The 17,770-nt window shown below is 44.0% G+C and overlaps 1 protein-coding gene across 8 annotated transcripts in view; it reads right to left on the bottom strand.

Moving 5' to 3' along the window:
• Positions 1-17,770, bottom strand: part of RASAL2 (RAS protein activator like 2) — a 286,489-nt gene that overhangs the window by 6,792 nt on the left and 261,927 nt on the right. For all 8 annotated transcript variants that reach the window (XM_090047329.1, XM_090047330.1, XM_090047327.1 and 5 more), the window contains 4 exons: positions 16,242-17,103; positions 7,603-7,737; positions 6,030-6,232; positions 5,403-5,490 (listed from right to left, as the gene is read on the bottom strand). In XM_090047329.1, the coding sequence (XP_089903455.1) occupies positions 5,403-5,490; positions 6,030-6,232; positions 7,603-7,737; positions 16,242-17,103 (1,288 nt within the window). The remainder of the gene's footprint in view (positions 1-5,402; positions 5,491-6,029; positions 6,233-7,602; positions 7,738-16,241; positions 17,104-17,770) is intronic.

Genomic DNA, 17,770 nt, shown 5'->3' with positions numbered 1-17,770 from the left:
GTTTCATTTTGTAGCAGAAAGTGCAGGTGGCACCTGAGGGCCACTGTCTTCATCTGAAGACTGCATGGAGAGTACACAGAATGAACTCACAGGATGGCTGAAATTAAAATGGCAAATAATGACAGCCTGCAGTCACCAGCAGGGGCAGGGATGCAGCAGCAACATAGAAAAGAAGCAGCCAAAAGCTAAAACTAAAGGGTTATTTGGGGTGAGGGGTAAGAGGGAAACGTGGGTGAGTGAGGGGGAATGCCATTAACAAAAACACAAGAAACAAACATTGAAAGACACTGCTCCTAGACCCATTCCAGCTCAGAGTTGCTCCAGGACTCCACAGAAATCAAAAGTTCTGTCATTCTGCTTTTAATTCTTCTGGCCCAGAAAGTGCTAGCCTCCGCTTTTATGAAGAAAATAAAAACTAAAGGACAAGTGAATGCACTAAATAAATAGAAAAATACACCCAAAATGCACTGTCTGCAGTGGGATGCTGTGGTTGGGGGATCCAAGCCAAGGGATTTCAGGTACAAGTAGCTTGCTTGTAGTTCTGTCCTTTACCTTTTAAGAATGCAGCCGTACAAAGCAACAACAGGCCCTGCAGCAGGTAAGCATGCTCTCAGTGCTGCCAGCTGGTTGGTTATTCTTTTTTAAAGAGGAAACCTAGGTTTTATGGTTTGTTTTTTTTAAGCTGAATGTAGGGGCTCTTTCCAACCCACCCCAACCCACTGAGAACCAAAGGAAGGAAAAATGATGTACACAAGGCACAAACATTAAGGGATAATTCAGACACATTGCTCAGGAGACATCTGTACTACTACAGGCCCATGTGGTTTGGTTCTCAGCATGTCAGCTATATGGTACATAGGCAAAAAGGGAGTCTGTTTGCTCTTCCTAGGGGGCTTCCCCAGGTAAATAAAGACAGGGAAACCCAAAGCAAAGCAGAGTTTAAGTGTTGCGTGTGTGACAGCCTTGTGCATGGTCAGGACAACCACCCATATGGTTGTATCATACCCATATTCCTGGTCAAAATGGAGAGGGAAGGATCTGTGACTAACTCTTGGCCTTTCCTCCTATGCCAAAATAAAAGAAGAAAAATACATGGCCTTAGCAGAGATCTATTTCTTGGGGCATTATACCCTCTTCTGACTGACACTCTCCTACCTTATTTGTAGAATTAAAAATTTCTGATCAGAGAATTTGGATATATAAAGAGGTAAAAAATGGAAAGCTGGGGTGTTCCCTGGCGCTGACTAAGCATGTTCAATACTTAAAGTTATAGAGCAATTAAACACCTACATCTGAAAAATTTATCTTGAAGGCCTGAGCTTGGTCAGGAGATGCACCCTCCTTGCTCAAAGGAAAATGCCATTCAAACAGGTACATGTATTTCTAACATATATGAATTCAGTGTGGGGAGTGGTAGGAGCTGGAATGTGTAGGAGGTCAGTGCACTTGGCCAGGGCTGGGTACTGCTCAGCTAGAGAACTGATTGGGTTTACTTGCCTGTTTGAATTATCTCATCCCCATTTATGACCTGTAATTTAACACAGCGGAGACGTCACTTGCAATAGGAATAGAGCTAGCACACTCCATAGCTCCGCCGTTCTCAGGGAAAGTTACCAACATCCAGACCTCTCTTTTCTCAGTCTGGGAAGCATGGATAAGAGCCTTTGGATTCACAACTCACTAACATTATACAGGAACAATTTGAGAAAAGTGCATACTCAGTTTAACGACGAGGCTATCACTGTGCACAGCTTAATAATGGATGCCGTGTCCTAAAACCCAGGACAAGCAAGTCATTCCTACAAAGCATTCTGTAGTGAAGTAACTGAGCACAAGAAGCCAAAGTCACCACTACTCCCTAGCACTCACTGTCACCTTCAAAATGAGGCCAAGAAGCTAGGATCAATTACTCTTCCACTGATTTCAAGACACAAAGATATCTGGCCTCCCAATAAATCACGTGCTGAGAATAATCTGCCTTCTATGCATAATTTAAAACCAACTATCAGTTTGATGGCCTTTTTCTACAAAGGAACTCTGCTTCCTCAGATAGTTGTGTTTTTGGCAACCAGAGCCCTGAGTCTCCCACTCATGTCCCCGTTCCACTCAAATGCCTAGATAAGGCCTTCCACAATGGTCACTAAAGCACATCAACAAACGGAAAGGATTATGGCTACTCATAGTGATTAGTCAGTAAGGGTTCTGTGAGCTTGAACTCACTCTTCCAAACCTGATTTGAGCTCTTTCTTTAGCACTCCCCAACTCTTGAGGACTCAGTGAGCAGGAGGCAAAGTAGCAGAATTAAGGCCAGCTTTCCACACTTGGGAGTTGAGGGCTCTGGGTAGAGAGAACAACTAGATCTAAAGGGAAACATGTTTTTCTTCATTTTACTACGATGAAAAGTGTCTTGCAGCATGGCTAGGGATGATCTCAAAACACATATATTCCTCCTTTTGGAAGCATTACATCCCTTCAGCAATGAGGGATCAAGTTTTCATAGTTTCAAACTATGAAACTATAAGTTTTCATTAACCAACAATCCTTTCCTCCACCTGGTAACACCAAGGAATCAGACTTCTCTGGTTTCCATCATATTGCTTCAGAAACATTCATAGTATGCCACAGAGGAAGAGAAGCTACTGGTACAGATGTGTAGAGACATGAACGGGAGCTCCCTGCACAAGCATAACCAATCATCCTGAATCTGAAGTCAATCCCTGCCTGCCCCGGCAAATCAATTTCTATGGATTTATTACAGTGTCCCAAACCCTTTGTGCCCAGCACACATTCCTACATCATGTTTAGCCGAATTCTCAAAGCAAGTTCCCAGTCTATAAGGGAGTCTCTGTTATCTTCAAAGACTATCTATAAAGGCTGTTCACACCACTTTACAGGTCATTTATCATTGCAACCTTCTGCTGAGTAAATAAGAGCCAGTAAATGGCCCCTTCTAAGAAGAATAACTGTGAGACAGTTGGCAGGGGATACTCAGAAAATACATCATATTTCCTCTGAAATCTAACAGCCTGCCTTCTGGACATGATTCAGCTCTATCAGTTCGGAAGAGTGAGATCCTGAGCCTACACTCAAGTATAAAACACAGCCTATTTCGTTCACCTCCTATCCCCACCTTAAACTGACAGTAACAATTCTCCATCTGGGTGAAGGATGAGCCTCTTATATTTTCCAGACTCACCTCTCCCTAGCATCAGTTCACATGGAAAGGATTTCAACCTCAGCTGCATCACAAGAGGGTGACTTACACTATTCTGACATATCCTTTTAAAATGGGACTATGCACAGTGCAATTCCAGCAGGATGTTCTTATCTCACAGGACTAAATATCTGAAAGTGCAAAACAATGCAAGGACTAAGGTATTTTACTCAAGTGATTTGTTCAGAATCGATGGCTTAGATCCAAACTCTCCAGCTGTTAAGGCCTCCATCACTGAAAGAGTAGCTATAAGAAAATGTGCAAAAGGACAGCAAATATAAATGTTTCTTCTCAAAGTCTAAAACTTTTCCAAATCTCAAAACAACCTCCTGAAGAACATGCTATGAAGTGTTCAACGGACACTTTTCACTGCATGATTTCCCTAAGGGCCCACACAGAGCACATACAATTCAGAGGTCTTGTTATGGTTGCCTATACAGAAAGGCAACAAATGGCTAACCCATGCCCTCACTCACACCTTTAACATGGCATAGCTGGCTCAATTTAATGCATTATCTTCTGTAAACCTGTAGATAAATCCCTACTACAGCTAAGACCTCCAGCACTTCCCAGCCTGTGTGAAATGAAATGACTCTCAAACTGCCTGGGAGACTGCTGTTATGTGTATCATCTTTAAAAAATATAAACAGGAAGTGACATTAACCATTAAAAAGCACAGATGCAGGAAAGATTTCTACGCTCTGAGTGCAAGGGGAATATTACAGTCTCACAACCATGATGCAGCAGGCAGAGATCAAACCAATTGTATATTTTATTGTGTAAGCTACATTTCTCCTGAATGAGTACAGATAAAGAAGGGAAGCCAAACCAATTCCAAGCAGTACATCCAAAGACCAGAGAAGCAGAACTGCATTATGCACATCTACATGCATCACCCACTTGTTCCACAGCTAACCTGCATCAGCCAAGGCAAGCGCTCGCATTTTGTGGCACAGCAGGCATTTCTCTAAGACTGACTACAGACAGAGTCAGCTGAAGTCAAATGCCAAGCACTAGAAGCATACTGGGCAGTGCTCTACTGCAAGAGCTTGCTGCATAGCTTCATAGATTGATTGCTTCTTTCTTACTGATCCACTGACAAAACTGACAGAACCAGTATAGCTTGTTTTGTTGGGGGTGCAGGTGGGACAGTTTTACTATATAGGTACAAAGTGCAGCTTTGCTATTTCTATACCAGCAAAATGCTCCTACTGTAAGGCAGTGTTGGTCTAAGGACATAGGTAGATAGGGTTCTTTAGGTAAATCTGATATCTTTTATTAGACCAACTCAAATAGTTGGAAAAATTCTTCTTAGTAAGCTTTCGGGTACAAACACCCTTCATCAGGCTGAGGAAGCATCTGCATATGGTCTGTGCTCTTCCTGGATGGAGTGGTAAAGCAGTCAGAGGCCAGTACATATGTAAGAAAGTCAGTCAAAATGTAAGTTGAGGTGGTCTATAGGTGAGAGACAGGTGTGTGTGGGGGGGGGTGGAGGGGGAATGAAAGGGGACTAAATATAGACTTTGGATTTATGACACATTATAACCTGTCTAACATCTGACTCCCCAGGTAAACCCTCCACTTTTTACCAGCTAGTCTCATTTCCTTCCCCACAACTCTCCTGTCTCCCATCTGTTGATTACAGCTACATTCATTCCCCCTACTCCCCACACACTCATCTGTCTTACCTACTGACCACCTCAATTTACATTTTAACTGACTGTCTTTCTTGCATACATACTGGCCTCTGGCTGCCTTATCACTCCATCCAGGAAGAGCACCAACCAGGCAGATGCTTCCTCAGTCAGATGAAGGGTATATGTGCCTGAAAGCTTGCTAAGAAGAATTTTTCTAACTATTTGAGTTGGTCTAATAAAAGATATCATATTTACACAAAGAACCTTGTCTGCCTACTGTAAGGCATGATCTGAAAAGACCATATTAACCCAGTAACACAGTGGGTTTGAAAGTTTTTAAAAGTAGTGCTAAATGCTTTGAAATCTGTTAGATAATAGCAGAATTCTCTCCATGAGATAGGCAAGAAGAATGTGTTGAAGCTGGTTTCAGAATGAGACTGTAAGGTGGAGAAGTATCTAATTTCTGTCATGGGAGCTGGACTGGCTGCAAGGATAGGGAATAGTAGTTTCCAGAGAAAATGTTTCATTCTTGGAGACCCAGAAGTACTTACCTGCGCATCAATAATTTTCTGCTTTGCATCTATGACTGCTTGCATCTCAGCATGATCCTTCTTCAGTTCTTCTTCGACTGCCATGAGTCTGGGATGTAGGAAGGAGGAAGGAATCAGAAAAATCTTAGTATAGTTTCAGAGCACTTACGACAAGGTGGCTCCTCATTACTACTACCTTTGTAATGGAAAAACTCTACAGCACCAAGGACAACCTATTTTCTCTTCTGTTAATGTTAGCTGGTTAAATTCAACTGTTGCCATGAGACAGAGCCAAAGTTCAACAGCTTTGAACAAGGAGAGGTCTGCTAATTCCAGTGTTAGGAGCTTGCACTTGAGAAGGAGGCCATCCTACTTCTTTTCCAAGATAGTGTGGATTAGCTAATGAGTACAGCAAACATTTGAGTCAGTACTGCTGGGTCCTTCTCTCATCTTTCCATGCAATCAAGGACTAGTTTGTGTCTCAGTTTTTCCATCTGGGACAGGGATGATACAAATCCCACAGAGGTGTTATGGGGCATAAATGAGGAAAAAAGCTGCTTGCATGCAAAATTATGGGCCCCTATCGTCAGCTCTGTTGGGATGCCATGCTTTGCACACAAATCTCTTAAAAGAGCCCTGTCCTCTCACCTGCTGATTATGCTCTTCATCTGGCTGTCCTTCTCTTCCTGTTGCCTGCGAAGTCTCTCTTCACTGTCCTCCAGCCTCACCTTGTATTCCATCAGTAGCTTCTGCATTTGCTGCTCCTGCACCAGAAGGCGCCTCTCATACTCCTCCAATCGGCGGCTCGACACCTTCAGACGCTCCTTCAACTTTGCTATCTCTTGCTCATACTGCATGGAAGGAAAAGATACAGGAACATAGGAAAGGGAGTGTCAGATATTTTTTGCTATGTATGCGTTGTTTTCCTTGAATAACGCCAAAATGAAGGAAGTAGCAGGAAGGATTGTAACAACTGACTGGTCTGTTGTGGATAGATCCTATACACTCAAGTGTCTTCATACTGCCCCGCATCATTACTGCAGTTCCACTCCTGGGTACCCAAACCACTCTGCAAGTGCATTTCAGTTCTGAGACCCTTAACTTCTAACTATTCAAGTCCCAACAGCCTCCCAAAAATCTGCAGCTATCTGTACCTTTCTGTAAGAGATCTTCTGATGTGAACACACATGAACTCTGGATAATTCTGGGATACAAGCAACTCATTTCTCTCATGACCTAATCAAGACTTGAAGTCACATAACCAAAGGTGAATGCACAGCACAGCAACCCACTATACAAAACAGAGCCCTTGAGGGCCCAAGTTCTATTTCCCCACCTATTTTTTCTAATAATTTGCCCTACAGCAGTGAAATTAGCCCTCTATATATTTCACTCTGCCTTTACAGGCCTTTCATTATTCCTAAAACTCTACATTTTATATTGAGTCCATATCGTAGCAGCTGTATGTTTACTTTTGGAGAGCAATAACTATCACTGCTGTGAACAGACTTGACAAATTAATACAAGAGCCTCTTTTGTCAGTGGACAAAATATTTCTCTAGTCATATTTTAAAAAAAATACAGCTCTCATAAAAGATAGAGGTTAAAGCATAATCTAAATAAGCAGCACTGGATCAGGTGAAACCCAAGGCAGACGGAGCATAAAAGCTGCTGCTGATCAAGGAGTTCATATTTGCATACATCTGTGAAAGGACACAGTGGGCACCAGAACTACACAATGCTCTGGTTAATAATCAGAGCTCCTCTTCATGATCACTGAGAATGTAAGCAAACAGCGAAACACAGGAAGATGTTAGAATACCCTAACAATAGTGTTACTTTAAAATACTAAAAGGCAAACATCATGTAAAACATTGAAGTGGCACTAATTTTATGATGGAAGCAAACAGCAAGCATCGATCTATATGGCATTAATTTGCAGGTGTGTTTCACAAGGTTTCCAATGCATTTTGCATCCATCTTGATCTAGTTTGAAGCCTGGTAGGCCCGCAGTCAGAAACCATGCAATGGCTTATCTGTGGACTGGAATGAGGGGGATAACACTGGAGAGGGAAACAACTCTGTCTGAAAGCCTTATTTTGGCACAGTGATACCTGATAATAGCTAGTACAGTTCAACATGCTACTATAGGGCAGGAGCCCAGTGGAAGCTCAAGGTCTGAGGAAACCAATCAAGCAGATGCATGCAGACTAAAATCTACCTTCTCAGCATGCTTGGCTTCATCTTGATTTTGTTCTGTATCCTCCTCTACTTCTTCATACTGCCCATTATTCAGAACCCAGGCAGCTGTTCTTTCCACTGGTGACATTGTGGCTGAGTCCACCGGTGACTGAACCTGGAGCAGAGAAACATTTGTCAAAGACATTACATGGATTGGCTCTGTGATCAAATTTACCTAGAGAAGAAAATCAGGGGGAAAAGGCCACTATGCTCATCAGTCTCAAAACCATCTCAACACCTCTTTCTTCCAGAGATACTTTGCCCTCCCCCGGCTCTGGACACACAGCACATTCAAGTCCATCTAAAACAGTGTATTTGGGAGATGTCTCTCTTTCATCTCATGGAAACGGCCTGTTTCTGAATGGATCCTGGCCACTAGCCATCCTCTCTTGTCACCTGCATCTCCCTCATGCAGCACTTATGGAAAGGATCCACTGGGAGAAGCAGATTTATGATACCTTTCAGGTGAGACACTTGATACTACTTCACTGGTCATTATTTATTTTTAAAAAGTCTACCTTTTCAGACTTTTCCACTGTAAGCCAGAGAAAGCTTGCAGGTGGGGTTTTGTGGAATGCAGACCTCACCTGAGACAGTACAGCTGCTCCCAAGATTTGGGGGTGGCAGTGAGGGACAGAAGTCATCATGACATCTTTTTGTAGCAAAACACATTTTTAAATATTTAGAAATAGTATCTAAATGCTTTATTTTGGCATTTCCTGTAATTCAAAGGTCCAGATGTAGTCAGGGAAAGAAATACTTGCTGAGAGAACCTTAAAACAAACTGGATTGGGACTGGACCTATTAAGGGTTTTTAATAGGTGATAGCAGGAGAACCCGCAACTCTCACAGGATTCAATTAACTGATGCAGCTTCCTAAAAAATCTAGACAAATTTTCACTGAAAGAGACAAGTGTGTAAGCAGAGAAAGTAGCATTTCTAAGCCCCATGAAATACTGCACTTGGAAGAGTGATTCTATTTTAATCTCCTTGGAGAAACTTGAAAAAAAATGAAGTTCCTTTCCCTACCAGCTGTCCTTTTCTTGTTCAGGTGGCTGAAGGCAGTGCTTGAATTAACTCGGCACTTTGATGCCTTGCTTGGGCAGCAGCATATCTGCATGCTAATGGGAAATGTGGCAAAAAATTTTCTCTAAGTTCACTTTTTTGTACCAAAGAATCCACTGGTCCCAAGCAATGACTCCTCTGGCCGTCAAGAGGCATTTCTGTTTAGAAATTTTAGCATTCAGACTCTTCCATGTTAAAGGGCCCAGGACTGGACACATAAGCAGCTCCAAGCTCATGTGAGGTACTACCAAAATGTAAGGAGGCCCTCAGTCAAGGAGTGAAGTGGTCTCTGAATCAAGGTCTAACTACATGGCCTACATCACTTCCGCTGTTACTGCTGCAGAAAAACAAAAGAAGGGGACTAGCAGCTACTCTGAAGTTGGGACATGGAAACTACTGGGGTTCATGTCTCACTGGAGCTAAAGGCTGATCAAAGCACCTCTAGAAACCATAGCCAGACATGTGGTTCTGCAAAAGCTGTGAAGCATCTGACACACTTTTCTTTCTCGTGGTGGCCAGCCATACACTAAGAGGTGCACTGAGAGTTTGAGTTCCCTGCTGTGACTCAGGCAAAGGGATGCTGATGGTTTTAGCGCAGCAGTTTCTATGACTTGTTCTTCATGTGTCTTGTGTAATTCCACAAGCCAGCCATGGGGAGAGGAGGATGGCAGTGGGTGCAACATTTTGAGGTCTTGGATGATTAGGTCTGCCACAGGAGAGGGAAGAAATTATTCAGCAAGCTAGTTTTTTGAAGCAGAAGAAAACATTGCGATTGATGGCAAATGCCTGGGCCTCTTGCATGTGGATGTGTCTGGCTGTCACAACAAGTCAGCCAAGCTGCTTCTAGGAGTACAACATGCCAGAACACTCTTTTCCAGACTGATAGATTCAGAGATCGGAGAACAGATTTCATTATTTATCATGCCTGGATGGCAGCAGCAAACTGAATATGGTAGCTGTCCAGGGCTGATAAAAAGCAATGACCACAGGCTACGTTGGAGGAGTTATTTTGTTTTAATTTCTCAGCAAAATAGTGCTGAACTAAAAAATATGTCTTTGCAGAGAGTGGAACATTCCCCAGCAGACAGCAACAAGTTTAAATCTGCTAATTTATGAATCTACACAAATCAACCACCTCTCATTTGTATTCCTCCTTCCAAAATGCCTAAAGGCACTTTACTAGCTTAACCTTGCTAAGCTTTAGTTCACTGAATTCCAGGTCACTGTCTTATTTTAGTCTTTTAAGAAGTTAATGTGTAGCTGGACTGGGATCCTGATGGCTAGCTGTCATGAAGGCATGCTTTACTGGGGAAATATAATCTCTTAAATAAGAGTTTGCCCAACCTACTGACAGGTATCCTGATAACAATTTCCAGCACCAGCTACTCCTGTTCATGGTGGAAGGTCCTTGGGGTCACTGCAGACATGCTAGGCCCAGCTCTTGCCAGAAAGAATGCCTTGGGTCTGTGAGCAGTTCAGTTATTCTCAACTGAAGTGATGAGTCTTGGAACAAAAAGCCTTGGCAGTGATAGAAGCAGAGACAAGAAAACTTGAGAAGGATTAGGAAGAATTTTATAGCTTAGACAGAGATGAAGGCCTTCTGCCTGAACAGAGAAATGTGTGGTGGAAAGGCTAATAACCCTCTTGATGGCAGCATGACTGATACGGCTATTAGAAGTGACCCAACTTGACAAGGAGGCTCCTGCAGACAGACTCTTCACTTGACAGCATTTGCTGTGAGACAGAGACAGCAGGAAAGAACATAAACTGTGGGCAGCTCTCCCACCAACTAGCTCATCTCAGAGGTAAATAATACTGCAGCCATGGGGAAATGCTGGAGGGCTTAAGGATTTTGGTCCTTAACAAAACAGATCCACTATTCTTTGTAGTCCTGGAAGGATAAGATAGCACAGGGTGAACAAACTGCACTACCAGCATCCTTGCTGATGGCTGGTCACCAGCTTATCCTTCTCACTAATCTTTACACTGCAGGATTAGAGTTTTTTCAAAATCCAAATGCAATAAGCTTGAAGACCAAATAGATAGCCAGCAAAGGCAGGGTTAAAGAGGTAGATACAAATCAACGTACTGATGGTACCAAGCAACAACATTGTAAGGCAAAAAATGCCAGAGTGGAAAATTTATTCAATACCAAAAATTCCACTGAAAACTCTATTCCCCACCTTCTCACAAAATGGAAGCAAAAGGCAGAAGTTGACCTCTCCCAGCTGAACAAAAGGCCCTGCTTGATGCTTGCAAGCAAATGGAACTTGAAAAGAACAAAGAGGCTGATAATTATAAACGCCCACAAAACCACTCCGAAAGAATTCACCCAACTTTTTACCAAGAAAAGAATTCCACAGTAAAATTTGCAATTAAAAGTATGCAGTGGAATTTGGCCACTGAACTTAGGACAGCTCAAGAAGTTTCTTAAGAGTGTGGGAAAAAACAAGAGCAAATTGATATGTACAAATTAAGGGGGAGCAAAACCCCTAACCTCTTATGGCAAAAACAGAAGTGTAGAAAAGGAAAGCAGAAATCCAAGCAGATATAACAACCCAACTTCTAGCACTTACAACTGCAAGGGAAAAGCACTATCTGTTGAAAACAATCATAGCTGTAGGCATCTATGTCCTGAAACTAATAGAAAGAAGTCTGAGACTTTTCATTTAAACAGTGTCATGTCAAAGCAACCAAAGCTACCCAGCTTTCTTGATGGGAATAGGGGAAAAAAAGATCAAAATCAAAATCACTCACTCAAGATGCAACAGGCTAATAAATATTAGTCAGAGAGTTCATAGACAATCTGTGATTTCACATAAATCCCCTGTGGTAAGCATGTGTGGTCTTTGTGCATGTTGGAGAGAGTGGTGGAGAGTTCTTTTTAAAGAAGTTTGTTAAAAATTTCCCCCTTCGTTTTCCCTTCTCCCCCCACACCTCCTTTAACTCTGCTGCTCTCAAGCAAGTGTTCTTTTCTTTTCCCAGACACTTCCAGGAATTAGCTTGAACAAAGCAGATCATTTCAACAGGGAATTATGGTAAGAGATACTGTACCAGCAATCCACCTCTACCCAAGTATATGACAAACACCCAAAATAGGGAACTTGCATGCAATAAAAAAACTTCAAATATGTTAAGATTAAATTCCTAACATACAAATAATAAGGCCTAATAATTTTGTGATTCTGTACTTCAGATCTCAGTATGCACAAACAGGTGGCACGCTAGAGGTCAACTGTACTGAATGCGAGATGTCATAGAGGCAATTTCTGAGGCCGCATGGCTCTTGGATTTCTATGTACTATAAGCGTACTGCTCTGCTTTTCCTCCTGCAGACTGTAAAGGGCTCTGCTGTGCAGATATACCAGTAGAGCTACACCACCAAATCCACTTAGTGCAGATGCAGCTTTACTGATAAAGCTTTACCAGCACAAATACTTTCTGCCTGCATAACAGCAGCCATACCAGGACTTCTGCTAATATAGCTGGTGTGCATGTGTTATTTTCCAATGCTTCTAACTCCCTGTTAACAAAACTGAAGTCTAAGGCAAGCTTAAGAAGTAGTACTTTCTCCTCCCACAAATCCCCAACTTGTGTCTTTGTGACCTTCAAGACAAAGCACTGGAGCACTTTGGATGTGGGTCCAAGCCTAGACAACCACACAGAGTGCAGGAACCTGGTCTGCTGACTGAAAGGGGTTAGCATGAGCATATTATAGCTGTGCTCAGAGCTGTCCTTAGGGTATGGCAAATCAGGGCGACCACCCCAGGCCCTGCGCTTTGGGGTAGGCCCTCAGAGCCGGGCAGAGGGGCTACAGCCCCTCCTGTGGGTCCTGTCTGGAGCCGGCGGCTCAGCCCCATGCCACAGAAGAAGCATAGAGACCGCCCCCTTTGTGGGGGTCCCAAGGCCCTGTGCAGTGTTAAGGGGGCCCCACACCCCCCTAGGGTTGGCTTGGCTGTGCTCACTGAATTGCAATGTCTTTCTTTCTGCTTTCCTATGCAGTTGCAGCTGTTGGGTTTCAAGATGCTGCAAATCCAAACTTGGTACCTATAATGTATGTCTCTTTAGAAAGTGTTTGCATAACTCTTCCTATTTTAATATAGCTGATGCAGAAATCATAGAATCATGCAAAGGCAGAGCTGGAACGAATTTACATAGGTCATCTAGTTCAAACCTCTGCCTGAGGCAGGCTCATCCCTATCTAAACCATCCTACACAAATCACTGTCAAACCCAGGGGTTGGTAGGTACCATTTTGTTACAGAGCATGCAGAAAAGGCTGAAGTGCTCAATGCCTTTTTTGCCTCCACCTTCACAGGCAAGGGCAGATCCCAGACTGCTGTACCAGGCAGCACAGTTTGGGGAGAAGGTGAGCAGCCCTCAGTGGTGAAAGAACAGATTAGGGACTACTTAGAAAAGCTGGATGTGTAAAAGTCCATGGGGCCAGATGGGATGCAACCGAGGGTGGTGGTTGGGTGCACCTGAGGGAGCTGGCTGATGTGATTGCAGAGCCATTGGCCATCATCTCTGAAATCTCATAGTGATCAGGAGAAGTCCTGGATGATTGGAAAAGGACAAACATAGTGCCCATGTTTAAGAAAGGGAAAAAGGAAGATCCAGGGAACTACAGACCAATCAGCCTCACCTCAGTCCCTGGAAAAATCGTGGAGCAGATCCTCAAGGAATCTTTTTTTTTTTTTTTTTTTTTTTTTTAAGCACTTGGAGGAGAAAAGGGTGATTAGGAAGAGTCAGCATGGATTCATCAAAAGGCAAGTCATGCCTAACCAACCTGATTGCCTTCTATGATGAAGTGACTGGCTCTATGGATGCGGGGAGACCAGTGGATGTGGTGTACCTTGATTTTAGCAAGGCTTTTGATAACTGTCTCCCACAACATTCTCACAGGCAAGCTATGGAAGTATGGGCTCAATGCATGGACTGTAAGGTGAATAGAAAGCTGGCTGGAGCATCAGTCTCAGACAGTAGTAAATCAATGGCTTGATGTCCAACTGGCATCTGGTATCAAGTAGAGTGCCCCAGGGGTCGGTCCTGGGGCCAGTTTTATTCAATGTCTTCACCAATGACCTGGAAGATGGCATAGAGTGCACCCTCAGCAAGTTTGCTGATGACACCAAGCTGGGTGGGGGGGAGTAGAAACGCTGGAGGGTAGGGCTAGGATTCAGAGTAACCTAGACAAATTGGAGGATTGGGCCAAAAATCTCATGAGGTTCAACAAGGGCAAGTGCAAAGTCCTGCACCAAGGATGGAAGAATCCCATGCACCGCTACAGCCTGGGGGCTGACTGGCTGGGCAGCAGCTCTGCAGAAAGGACCTGGGGGTTACAGTGGACAATAAGCTGAATATGAGCCAGCAGTGTGCCCTTGTTACCAAGAAGGGTAATGGCATACTGGGCTGCATTGGTAGGTGTGTTGCCAGTAGATCAAGGGAAGTAATTATTCCCCTCTATTCAGCACTGGTGAGGCCACATCTGGAGTACTGTGTTCAGTTTTGGGACCCCACTACAAAAAGGATGTGGACAAATTGGAGAGAGTCTAGCGCAGGGCAACACAAATGGTGAGGGAGCTGGGTGACATGACTTATGAGGAAAGATGTGGGGAACTGGGCTTATTTAGTTTAGAGACTGAGAGGAGACTTAATAGTAGTCTTCAACTGCCTGAAGGGAGGTTTGCAAGAGGATGGAGTTAGGCTATTCTCAGTGATGGCAGATGAGAGAACAAGGAGCAACGGTCTCAAGCTACGGAAGTTTAGGTAAGATATTGGGAAGAATCTTCTCATGACGAGGGTAATAAAACACTAGAACAGGTTACCCAGAGAGGTGGTGGAAGCTCCATCCTTGGGGGTTTTCAAAACCCAGCTAGACAAAGCTTTTGGCTGGGATGGTTTATTTGAGCGGGGGGTTGAACTAGATGACCTCCTGAGGTCCCGTCAACCCTAACTTTCTATGATTCTATTTTGTGCCAAGTGCCAAAAACCCCACAACCTGGATTTTAAAGACATTGGTGGAGGAGCCGGAGGATGGCAAGGAGCCATAAGGGGTCCAATCCTTGCCATAGCAGCAGGTGCATGCCACTGTGGGGGGGCATGGTGGGGACGAGGCTGGGGGAAGCACAACAAACCTCAACTAACCTGGAGCTTCTACCCACCCCACCCTTGTCCCCTGCAGCCTGATGCTCTGTAATGCCCCTTCACTGTCCCAGGTGTGTGTGGGGGATCCCATGCTGCACTGCTCCCACTCTGTCCTAATCACATGTACTGCAGCCCCACCAGCCCCAGTACAGTGACATATGGCACATCCAGCTTTGTGGCCCGCAAGGCTGAGGCAATACAGCTGAACACACCATACTCCTTGGAGATGCCCAGCTCCTCCAGCTCCATGCCACCTGCCTGCCGAGTATAATGTCTTGCATGCCATGCTCTGGGGTGTGTGCCAGGGGTCGCTAACCCCTGGTCTAACCTCTTAGCAAAGCTGCATTGTCAACTCTGATACAACACAAGACATAACACCTCTGTGAGCAGGGTTGCCAATCCAGGAACATTTTTTCACTGACAAGCTTTTTACTTGCAACCAAACTGACAGCTATGGTCTACTCATCCCCACACCAATGCCCCTGACTGCACTCTACACCTTGATGCCCTCAAGTAGTCTACTTCCAGTCTTTCCCTCAGTGGTTCCCCTACCTCTCAGTCTCAGCACAGAGCCCCCAAAAGCCTACCTGCAACTCAGAAGTATTACAGGCAGCCTGGGACGCAGCAGCAGCACACATTTGAGAGAACACTCCCTGGAGGGTGCTGCACTCCAGGTGCTACTACCATGTGCTCTTTGTGAGAGCTTCAATAAAGCTGCAGCTGCACAAAGTTTTTACTGATGCCTAAAGTTTTTTTTTCTGGCTTTACTGACAGCCATTTTTAGCCTGATTTTTTAACTGACAGTCAGTAAATTTACTGAGAGTTGGCAACCCTGATGGGGAGCAGACTGAAGGTTTTTGTCTGTGATGAAAACTACGTATATTTTATATTTGACAAGAATGTTACATTTATTTCGCGTTTGGGCCGTTGCAGATTCTAGGATATTCTTCTCTAGTAATTGCTCTCATTCTAAGCATTTTGTTTAATACAGCACATTAGACAAATACAGTCAGTTAGCAATGTTGTCTTTTGGGACAAGGCTTCTTATTTTTTGAATTCTTCATGTTTTGTTTCTTTAAAAAAAGCTTTCCACCATTTTGATTAGTTACCCTCTGAAAAAGTAGGTTGCAGCCTATGAAAGCTGATGCGTCTCTGAACATGTTAGTTTAAAAGGTGCTACACTGCTCTGCCTTTTATGTTTTCTATTGTGCTGGTTCATGGAAAAAAATTTTAAGCTTACATTTGGAGGCAATAAGGCATACTACACTTTTCCTTGGTTTCCTTATTTTTTACTTCTCTTATAATACCTGTATCAATTCACATCTCCTGTTTCACATTTAAATAAAATGGAAAGTCGTGAATTCAGTTGTTTACTTACAAAATACCCAGTAGAGGCTTTTGCTCCTACCTGCTGTGTCTGCTGCCGCTGAATTGCCCTCACTTTTGGGACAGGGCTCTCTCTGGATGATGAGGACTGCTGTCGGGACCGAGTCCCATTCTGAACTGGTTCGGTCGCCATTGCACCCGATGCTGCCGATATGCTCCCTGTGCTCCGTAAGGAAGCACTATGGGGCAGGGACTGAGGTGCTTTGGCTCTGGCACCCAGCCCAGCTTGGTCCATTTTGCGCATCTGTGCCTGCCCCGTGCTGTTCTGGCGGGGAAGAGCAATAGGAACAGGTTTGTCTGGCATTGTGTGTCTCCTGGAAAAGTCGTCACTTTGCGTGCTGCGTTTGGTGAAGTCTTCCATACTGCTGTTGCTGGGTCCACTGAGTTTGAAGTCTTCACTGTTGCTTTGGCTCCGGGAGCTGGCAGTGCTTAAGTTCTCCAAGCTGGAGTCTACAGAGGCCTTTGGCATTGGTGGAGGTGGGTTGTTAAGATGGTAAACTGGGTTCTGGAAGGACAAGGGTTGGAGACTGCCCTGCTGATTCAAGGCTGGGTGCAGAGGTCTCCTAACTTGGGGGGCACTCTGAGGTGTGCTCTGAGTTTCCCGCAGCTGTTTGATGTTGGCCACCTGCGTTATGGAGAGCTGGCTACCAGCCAAACGCAAAGGCACATCATGCATGATGGACGGGGAATCACTGAGAGTTGTGTGGGGGTCCTGAAGATCCATCAGGGAGATGCTACGTCCATTGGGCAGTATACTCTCTCTTTCGTCCTTGTCTGAATAAGTCATGCTCTGGGTGGATGCCTGCTGAACCAACAGCAAGGTTTTGCCCCTAAAGTATCCATCTAGATTTTCCTGGGTTGGAGATTTCAGTTTATGTGAGTCACTGTGAAGTGGAAAGGAATTTGGTTAATTTTTAACTGGCCAAGATCCCAGGAGATCTGTCCTAGAGATGCCTTTCTATCTCATCTAGTCTTCCTTCCTTTCTCAAAGTCTGAAAGAACTAGATTATTTCCTCTTATGAAGCTTTTCATATTCCTCAGAATATCTACTTCCCTAATAAGCATGGGTTTTGGTTCTGTTATGGTTTTTGTTTTTAGAAGGGAGCTTGAATTATGTAGTGCCTGATTTTTGCTTTCTCACAAGTAAAATACAACCTGTTTCCCATGGATTTGTGCACCCCCAGATACTGTTATTTTCCAGCTGAAACAGCATTCCAGTTGTCATTTAACCCTTTACCACTCTTCCAGGACTTTGTTGCATGTGTTTTTTTCACCTGAAAAGTTAAGACTGCAGAATTTGCAAAAGCTGTTGGCCCAGAATGCAAGAGACATTTCCAAGTATCAAAACTGTACTTCACACTTGGTAGCACAAAGCATAGGCATAAACCATTAGATAGCAAGTCCTCATGCATTTCTGCCACCTCAAGACTTCTTGCTGGAGGTCTCAAATTGTAACCCTTACAAAGTAAGAAATGCCCCACTAAACAAAGAAGGGTTTTATCTTGGCTATTCTAATTTTCACTCTTCCTGAAACACAGAAGTCTCATTACC

Source organism: Crocodylus siamensis, chromosome 5 (assembly GCF_052110815.1).
Source record: "Crocodylus siamensis isolate JL-2025a chromosome 5, ASM5211081v1, whole genome shotgun sequence".
NCBI lineage: Eukaryota > Metazoa > Chordata > Crocodylia > Crocodylidae > Crocodylus > Crocodylus siamensis.
This window is presented reverse-complemented; position numbering and strand designations above follow the sequence as displayed.